The sequence below is a fragment of the Lingula anatina genome, chromosome 1 (genome assembly GCF_051362555.1).
Source record: "Lingula anatina isolate TDL-2025a chromosome 1, LinAna3.0, whole genome shotgun sequence".
Taxonomy (NCBI): Eukaryota; Metazoa; Brachiopoda; class Lingulata; order Lingulida; family Lingulidae; genus Lingula; species Lingula anatina.
In genome coordinates, this window is record NC_141767.1 from 21,949,074 (window position 1) to 21,958,523 (window position 9,450).

Sequence of the window (9,450 nt, forward strand, 5' to 3'; positions counted from 1 at the left end):
GGAAGAGAATTTATGGACAATTTATCAAAAACACAGACTTGTCCTAGATAGGACGGCGTCTCTGAGATCGATTTCCGCCTTCGAATTCAAATCGAAACAGGTACATCCAGTCATTAAGAAAAAGTAGATCATTCGCTGGCTGAAAATAAATATATAGATGTTATAAAAAGATGAAAAGGTCAAATTGTCATAACAGAATAATCCGCTATGAATGTGGATGAAACATCACAGGTTTGTGAAATTGACGAGCGTGTATTTATATTGTTCTAAGGCAATTGTTCCAATATCGTTCTAAGATACCAGTATTATATCCCCGCTCAGTTTTCATCACTACCTCACAGGTAGGAGTTCTAATATATATATATATATATATATATATATATACTGCAAGGGACACCTGGTCGTGTTCTTCGTGGCAAATTTGGAGATAGATTAAGTTACTTGGAAGGCCTGATATATCCGTGAGCTGCTCTGCTCAACGATCACATCCAGCTAACATGTGGATCAGCTAACACAATGGACACAGCTGAACAACAAGTGAAGTGATGACCTTTACTCTTCTCGGAAACGAATTATAAAACGTGGAAGCTAACAAAGTGAAATTCATCGGAGGCGGAAATGTAGCTATCAAGTTGTTAACAAATCAGGCTTAATAAGTAAGAAGCTTGTTTACCATCGGATTAATAAAAACGAAGATATTTGGAAAATTGATATCAAATTAGTTTCCCAGTGAGGAAATTAATACTCCATTGCACAATGAACTAATCTCAATGACGTATATAACGTGTATAACTTCCGAACCACATTTTGAGACTAGCTTTGGAAACATTAACGGAAGTGAGAATCACTGAAAAAAGAACGTAAGGAACCAGAATGTAAGGCAAAGAGAAAAACAGCGTTGATTTTACCTCTAGTCTCACGATGAAAGACCGCTCATGATGACAACTTATTAACTTTTAAAATCAGATTTATACGCAAATTTTACATGTGAATACAATGCACATGGAATCTTGTCTTATTAACATCATATGACAACAAATACTACATGTAACACACAATGTACGTACGTCACACAACAAATGACAAACATGAAAAATTAAAAAAGCAGAAAAATAAACAGAAACACGTTTTGAAAATGCCAATTGTAAATCCTCGTTACGTTGGCGGCATTACAATATTGTCCTGTTTACTCCCAATTCTGCAACAAAGCTCATCTATCTTTCAATATCGACCTCTTCAATCAAACCAATAAGCTTAGCTGATAGATAAAATGTGGAAATTAACCCAGAGAGCGATGGCTAGTAGACGGATGTGACGTGCCCGTGTGATTCCACTGCTAGCTGCAAAGAAGACAGCACGTATCACTTTAACTCTGACTGATTAACACTATATTAAGGATCCAGCTAGAAAGATGCTGATTGAAATCGAATGTGAAGTAAGTCAACTAATTCTGTTTTTAAAATTGCGTGTCTATCACGTATTGATTAAATGACATGATTTTGTTTTATTGGTATTGTTTAATGTAAAGCGTTTTCAAAACCGTCTTTGATCTTCCTTTTGTTCGAAAGCCACTGGCCATGGTTTACAACGTAATACGCCATCTTGAACCTGATGATGACTTCCAGAGGAAGGGGACAGGTATGACAATGAAGAAAGAATAACATCGTATTTTTTACAAAAGAAATGATGTTTTTGTGGAATCCCTATTTGTTGGGCCCTGGATCAGTGCAACCTGTTCAGCGAATTAAATAATGGTAGGCCTATAGAATTGTTGTTGTTGTTGCAATTGTGTATGTGTTCCAGGAGTTGCCGCAATATATTATAATAAGCAGACATCAGTCCCCACGCAGGTGGAAACAATATTGATTTCTCCAACCTTGGCTTAGATCGTATTATAATAAATAGTATTATCTTTATTTTCAGCCTGTTATTTACTATGCCTATGTGTTGGAGTTCATTTATACACGGTCAGCATGGCCATAAAAAGGTTACCATAACCAAAAACAAACTCATTAAAATAGGTTACAGAAAATGGCAATCGCTGCGCCTCTGTAAACTGTCAATATCAAACATCATAACTTGAATAAGACTTATACAAGGATTTGTGTTTGTCGTTTAGGGTTTCCTCTTTTATATTAATTGGACATTATATTTAGTATGATGGTCGTGACGTCATTGTTTTAAAAATTCTTTCTTACTTTGATGGATTTTGCAATAAATCCAACCGCCTTGGTTTACAGAAAATGAACGACTTGCAATATGCGTACTAGAGGAATAACAGAGGTGATATTGCTGATTCTATATCCGAGATTAAAAAGCATTTGGCATTTGGCCAAAAACATTACCAGAAGATAAAACAGCTTTAATAACGAGAACATGTCAGTATTTGACATACCGCTTGTTGCGAATGCCAATCATCAATATTACCTACTCATACGTCTGGTAGGCGTACCCTTTCACAGCGCTCTGTCATGTACATGTACCTATTACTAATTCTAATGTGCAAAATTATTTTAAGTTTTTGAATTTTTACAAAGACACTAAATGAAAGCATATCGAAACGTTCACGTTTACCTATTCATTTATTCATCTTCATTTCTTCATTATCTCATTCATCCGTGAACCTATAAAGGTGACGGGCCTAAATCTGATATCTTAAGCACCGTGTGTTCTTCTCACAGAGCCAGCTGATGGACATCATCAAGTCCAGTGGGAACACCTTGGTAGTGGTGGACTTCTATGCCACTTGGTGTGGCCCATGCCGTGTGATCGGTCCCTTCCTAGAGGTAAACACATTACAGTATTGGTGTATTCTTTCCACGTTACCGGTGAAAGACTATGTCACGACTTGGTCAATGTACAGGCCAATACACCCCTTTTTGCCTGCTGTCGCAGAATAGAATTTATGATGCACGTGAAACGCTCCCCGGCCCTGAACAAGGTTCAGTGCGCAACGGTACCAACTCTTTTGTACAGAAAGGAGTGACATTTAACTTGAAGTTAAAGCCGTTATTCGTATCTTCTTGCTTTTACTGCATACTGAAGTAATATCTTCGAACGATAATTTGGGTTTTTAATCCCTATAAAATTGGTTAATGGCCTACCACTAGTCATGAATCATTGACCATATATGGTGTTTGACTGCACATTGAATCTGAATTCCACGAATATATAATCAAACACTTAAATACATGTATTTTACTTTCCAGATATATGAACATTTCTGTTTATGTTTCAGAAACTCGAACAAGAGTTTCCACATGTAAAGTTTGTCAAGGTGGACGTCGACGAGTATGGGGTGAGTATGTCTGTAAAACTAATTTCGAAACGGCAATAAAAAAGAGAGCAGCTTTCTCGTGCACCAGTGATTTTCAAAATAATGATACTTATAACTAGAAATATATTACACCTCGTACAGGTATGACCAAGTCAGCACCAATAACGAGCTCATTAAAATCGATTTACAGCCAACAAGAATATTTGAACTAAGCCCAAGCTACGACACTGCAGGAACCATTATAGCTACTTGGCAGAACCACAGGGGTCAATACTGCCCTTATCTTCAAACACCTTTAAACTGCGTATATATATATATATATATATATATCTGTCAAGCATTGTGAATCGAACTTTTTTGTATCCTTATCTCCACCTCCGTGGTTTCAGAAGAGCATGTATTGGGACTTCACACTTTTGTCGTACATTAGACCTTAAAATAACCCCTTAAATTGTTCCACAAGATAGGTGTCATTGGCCGTCTATTATAAGGCTATATTAATATTTTCTAGGAATTTGCTGAGCAAGAAGGCATCGAGGTGATGCCAACGTTGTATTTCTATAAGAAAGGCAAGAAGGTAAGTTAAGTAAGTCTGTTCAATTTCCCAGGGACGACGGCATAAAGTATCGTTTATACTAAATGATGGAAGTGCTGTTATTAGTTTTGAGGTTACAAGCTTACGAGTACTCATCCCTTTTAATCAACAGAGAATAAACGCATCTTCTACTTATCGAATGTCAACAGATAGCACAAAGCCGAATCATTGACGCGAATTTTTCCAGGCAACAACTAATGGTTAATCGCATTTTCGATACAATCCTCTTATATACCATTGTCAGTTCATTAAAGCATTTTCCACATGTTGCTTTTAATCTTCTTTCTGTATACCGCTTTCTGCGTAGTCTCGGCTATCGATGGTTTCAATTTTTAGAATATTAAAGTTTAAATATTTAAACATACCATGCCATCATAACATATCAGCGTCCCCCGTGCCTTTCTCAAGGACCGTCTCTTAAAAACGAATTTCCTGAAAACGGTCCCGAAAACGGTGATGTGATGTTTGTGTTTGAGGAAGTTCAATATTGGGACAAGTCATCAAAGGTACCACGACTGGGAAAATGCAAATACAAAATACCAATATTGTTACTAGATATATGGTATAAGTTCTAGCAATGTAAAAAAATAAAAGAAGGATCTCACAGACATTCAAAATGTCATAAACTTTTTATGGGATCGAAACACGCAGAAAATTTCTGATTCCATTGCTACTGTAATTTAGCCCCCTTTACACTGGACGGCGTCCTTTCTGCCTCCCTTGCGCGACCATGAAACTGGCATCGCTGTGGTCGTAGAAAGGAGGCACAAGCATAGCATCATTTTGCTTGCAAAATGAATACTCAATGGTTAGCCTGCTGGCCTGCTAAAGGGGGCTTAATTACAGTAGCTATGGAATAAGGTTTTTTTTTTTTTTTTACTCTCAAACGGCGTCGTACTACGGGACACATAAAGGACGCCGTCCAACGTAAAGGGGACTTTACTGGGTGCAAGCAATTGCTCCAGTAATAATAATAATAATTGACGTTTTGAAAGTCTTTCTTTGTGTAAAGCTCATAAGGCCATCTTATTCTTATGCTCTATGTTACTTATATTTCAGGTAGACGAAATGGCCGGGGCTAACCGTGACAAATTACGAGAGTTAGTAACGAAATACGCTGCTGGGAAGTAAAATGACATACATTTTGCACGGCAATCTCCGGACAGGAATACCTCGACAATACTTGCGTTATTCTTACCGTGGCAAGTTTTATTTCATAATTCCACATTAAAGGCATTCCAGAAATAAGGGCCCAAACAAGATTCAGTAACCAAAAGAGCTCACTTACTTGTTTGCTGTCATATCTGATTAACTGTGTTGGCACAGAAACGATGCCATCTGAGTGATGACAATTATTCCCTACTGAAATTTTCGCTGGGCAGAAAATTGTCGAGAATTAGCCAGATACATATCTGTGAATATCTAGTATTAAAAAATCAAACTGTAGCCCTAGTAAAAAAAGTATAGAAACGCTATGTTTTGAAATTTTGAAAATGTGTCGTACTTTGTATATAAGTAAATTTAGTTAGAAAAATATGTACCTGTTCCATGAAATAACATCCATAATAGTAATTTCAGTTTTTCTTAGAATGAATGTTTTCATACAAGTATACTATTACACGTATACATTTTATGTTGTTATTCTGGTTTGACTGTATTCAAAGATTCTTTTATGGCCAAAAAACAGCCTTTCTGTATTCAAACAGTCATCAACATCATTATATTTGTATAATTTTACGTTAACATGAATCTGCATGTCTGTAAATGTCAGATTTATAAATATCATCTTTTATTTCCCACATCTGTCCTATCCACATAACCTGTATACACTATTGCAAGATTATAAATAATGATCGAATAAATAGAAAAATATCAATAAACATCAATAAGGCATCAAAATAATTTAAAACATAAAATTAATATGTAGATGCCTAATACAAATAAACCTACTAGTATATAAGAAAAATAAAAGAAATGTCAAAATTGAGGCAAAAATTAAAATAAAATAAAACAAAACAGTAATAATAATGAAAATTAAGTTTGTTACCAATAATTCTAAAGTGTGTTATCAATATTTGATGCATCAGACTTAAGACTATTTAAAAGCTGGAGTCTATCCTTTGGTAATGTTGAAAAGTAAGTTTTCTGTTCTTCTGAATATCTATTTTCAACAGGAATAATGTCCCTAAAGCTCCAGTCCTGCCAGTGAAAATTATATCTTTCTAGTAATTCTTTTTTCAATTCATCTGTTGGAACCACATCTGGAGGTTCTTTTCTCTGCAGATCACTGCACAGAACATCCTTGAAAATTAGCACTCCTCGAATTGCAAACCATCCACCATACTTGGGGTGCACACTGACTCCAAAGATTTTCTGAAATATGAGATAATTTGCACAGTATATATTTTCACTTTAAAAACTGCTTTAGGGTATTTTCCAGGATTGGGGAAAGCATTGGAAAATTGCACAATGAAAAAGACTCTTCTTATGGTATTTACATTAATTAGGGAAAATATAAATTTTAAACAAATGCTGGAAACAGAATCCCACAGTTTATTAAAATCATATCAAGTAAAAATAACATTCAAAGATAAAACAACACAAGCCAGATGAAAAAAAATTCTAGTGATCCTAATCATCCCATATTGTATACCTTTTTCTCCTCCCATGGGTCAGTGGTCAGGTCTGACCTCTGGTAATACCTTGCTGCTCCAGCCACGTGGGCAGCCGTCTGGACAAGAACTTTGGGGCGCCTGGTTCCACCATGTAGCTCATAGTCATGGATGGAGATAACTTCATTCTCGGGAAATGCCTAAAATTCACACGTGACAAAACAATTAACACTGCCCATTTTCATTATTCATTAGTGTGATGAGACTATAACCCAACTCCCATGGGCTTCCAGAGTCACTTACTAAAACTGTAGCAGGCTTGTGGCCAGAAAGAGCTTACATCAACTTTTGATTCAGAGCAGAGCTTTTCTGGTCAAAAGGTGGGGTTTTTCTTACTCCTTGAGCCCAACAAAGTATTTTAGTTCTGTTCACTGTTCAAACTGGTTCTTGATGGTTATTATTCCCCTTTTCATTCATTATGAGTTTTTGTTGAGATCAAGGTTGAAGGATCTACATACACTCATCCTCTTATTATATCCAGCAAACCAACATGACAGATGGCTGCAAATGTTTGCCAGGCAGTTTTACATTTCCTTAACCATGGCTGTCATTTGCAATGGTCCTCACATCACAAAGCAATATTCAATATGCTTGCAGAGTGCATGTTTCTCAGAATCGTTCACCATTGCTTTTAATGATGTAAAATCAATTAAGTAAAACTCAATTTAGTTTACACAAGTTATTGGTGCAGCATTTAATCACTTAATTGCAGCTTAACACATTCAATAATGCTACAAGCATTAGCACATCAAATGAAGGCTGGAGAGTAATATCAACACTCAGTCAGCACAATCCGCTTCATATTAAACACACTTTGACTGCTTAATAAATCTAAGTGACGTATATTAATGGTGAATGCACGACTGCCAAAGTGTAGAACATGCATGTAATTTGGCAGTGAAAATATTGTACCCATTTTTCTAATTAATATACTGCTTTTGTCTAATATAGCTTGACCAGTGCCACCTATACCCACTAGCACTAAAATTATGAATAAGCACTTAATTGTGTAAGGGACATTAAACAGAATTTTCTCTGTCTGTGGCAGAGAGACCTAACCCCATTACACAGTTTTATCTAGGGAAAGGAAATAAACTGGGGATATGTACATGAGAATGATGCTCTGGAGATCCAACATTCCAATTCTATTGGTATTTTGTAGGATGTAGTGAAAAGAGCCCAATTATTTTTTTTCTACAATAAATTTTTCATAATGTTTTCTTTCTTAATATCATGCAGTTTTACTGACTATAAGTCTTTCCATTTAGGATGTTGGCTATTTCTCTGCTTCAGATGCTTATCAAAGCTCTACTCCTTTCAATTAACACATTCTTCTTCTGTGTTGTAGGATGTGAAGGTGTGAAAAATTATGGAGATGACTCGATGTTGGGGAGGGGGAAATAATAAGGAATATGCACTGGCCAAACCAAGTTTAAACAGTGCATTTCATTCTTAATTTAAATAATTTAGTTATAAATATGTGTGGCTATTCATTTCGAAAACTGCTTTCCGCTTTCTGCTTTCTTGACATCCACAATACATTTACCAAAGATGGCTTTGTTTTCACTTCATTACACAAGAAAATGGCACATTATTTTTGTCTTGTGGTCTTGTATTGTGTATAATACAGATGATTCTATTTCCCGAATTAAATTGAGAGATGTTATGGTTGCTAACTTGATTGAGTGCTACAAATGTAAGAAGAGAAGGTAATGGTGACATTATACATAGGTACTAGTATGCTTCAGACAAACTTTTATTTAAGGAGTTTATTGTTTTTGGAGCTTGAATTAGGAAATGTAGGAAGCTTTGCAGGATAAAGCATGCCCATTGGGCATTTTCCAATGTGTGAGTAATATTTTTAATACATAGTGATAAGAAAGAAAATATAGAAAAGAATCAAAGCACAGACATTACAGATTTGCTCCTTGTTAATAATTGATCTATATTTATGTAAAAAAATTTTTTTTAAAGTCAATTCAAATATTAAATTGCAGTAACCATTTCTGCATATGTAATATGAAGTAATATCAATAAACTAAACAAATATTTAAAAAAAAGAAAACATGACAACTAACCTCTTTTACTTTTGCAAAATAATGTTCAATGCACTCATCAATGGGGTCTTTGACTCCTAAACAGTCCCTCTTACAAATAAATGGCTTGAAAGCTTTTTCATACATGGCTGGAGTACTAATGATCACAACAGCTAGGGTGTCCTCAGCATAGTCTAGGTAGAATATGGGTTTGATGTTCATATTATACCAGGCAATCTAAAGACAGAGAAAAAAGTATGTACATTATGAAATAAATGCATTATTGTTGTCTTAGTTCTAAAAATAATTAGTACGCTCTCTGTTGGATAAATAGATTTGTTGAGAACAGGAACTTGTAACCCGTATCAAAAGTTGCATTTAAATCAACTGAAGTAAAAGAAAAATAATTAATGAAACAAAGAAAGAAAATAAATAAATAAATGAATTGTTTAATTTAATTCAAGCGAAAAACATTTTTATTGTTTCCTTATTTCATGCAATGCAATAGCAGGACCAAGTAAAGAATTAAGTCAATCCTCTTCTAAAAGGCAGAAATGTATGATTAACTAGGTAAACTTGTTTGACCAAATATTTGATTCAAATCACTGATCTACCTTAAAAGGATGTGATTCAAATCCGACTTCGTGAAGAATTCCAGCCACCTTTTGAAGACACGTTTTCCAGTCTGTCTCCATATTAGTTGATGTTTCTCGAAAACGAGATGGCGACCTTGCAGGAATTCCCTTCAGAAGGTCATACTGCCGAGTACTACTGTTTTCTGTGTCCTTTTTTTATAGAGATGTATATTATATAAATGTTAATTTTTAAGGTGATGCTTTAATGATATGTTCCCATGTGACGAGAACTTTA

General features: G+C 35.2%; 2 protein-coding genes across 3 annotated transcripts; one reads left to right on the forward strand and one right to left on the reverse strand.

The window, feature by feature from the left end:
- Nucleotides 1-79: 79 nt before the first annotated feature.
- Nucleotides 80-5,352, forward strand: LOC106178492 (thioredoxin). Of its 2 annotated transcripts, none has more exons than XM_013561699.2 (5): nt 80-1,435; nt 2,682-2,786; nt 3,239-3,298; nt 3,789-3,854; nt 4,932-5,352. In XM_013561699.2, the coding sequence occupies exons 1-5, from the start codon at nt 1,412-1,414 to the stop codon at nt 5,001-5,003; spliced, it is 327 nt and encodes a 108-aa protein (XP_013417153.1). In that variant the 5' UTR covers nt 80-1,411; the 3' UTR covers nt 5,004-5,352. The 2 variants fall into 2 exon arrangements, with proteins under 2 accessions (XP_013417153.1, XP_086855349.1); XM_086999223.1 differs by lacking the exon at nt 80-1,435 and adding an exon at nt 1,462-1,754.
- Nucleotides 5,353-5,439: 87 nt separating this feature from the next.
- Nucleotides 5,440-9,434, reverse strand: LOC106178486 (cyanocobalamin reductase / alkylcobalamin dealkylase). Its single transcript, XM_013561692.2, has 4 exons — nt 9,195-9,434; nt 8,623-8,817; nt 6,526-6,684; nt 5,440-6,245 (listed from the first exon to the last, which is right to left on the reverse strand). Exons 1-4 carry the CDS (start codon nt 9,273-9,275, stop codon nt 5,928-5,930), a joined length of 753 nt encoding a protein of 250 aa, XP_013417146.1. The 5' UTR covers nt 9,276-9,434; the 3' UTR covers nt 5,440-5,927.
- Between the last annotated feature and the right edge of the window lie 16 nt (nt 9,435-9,450).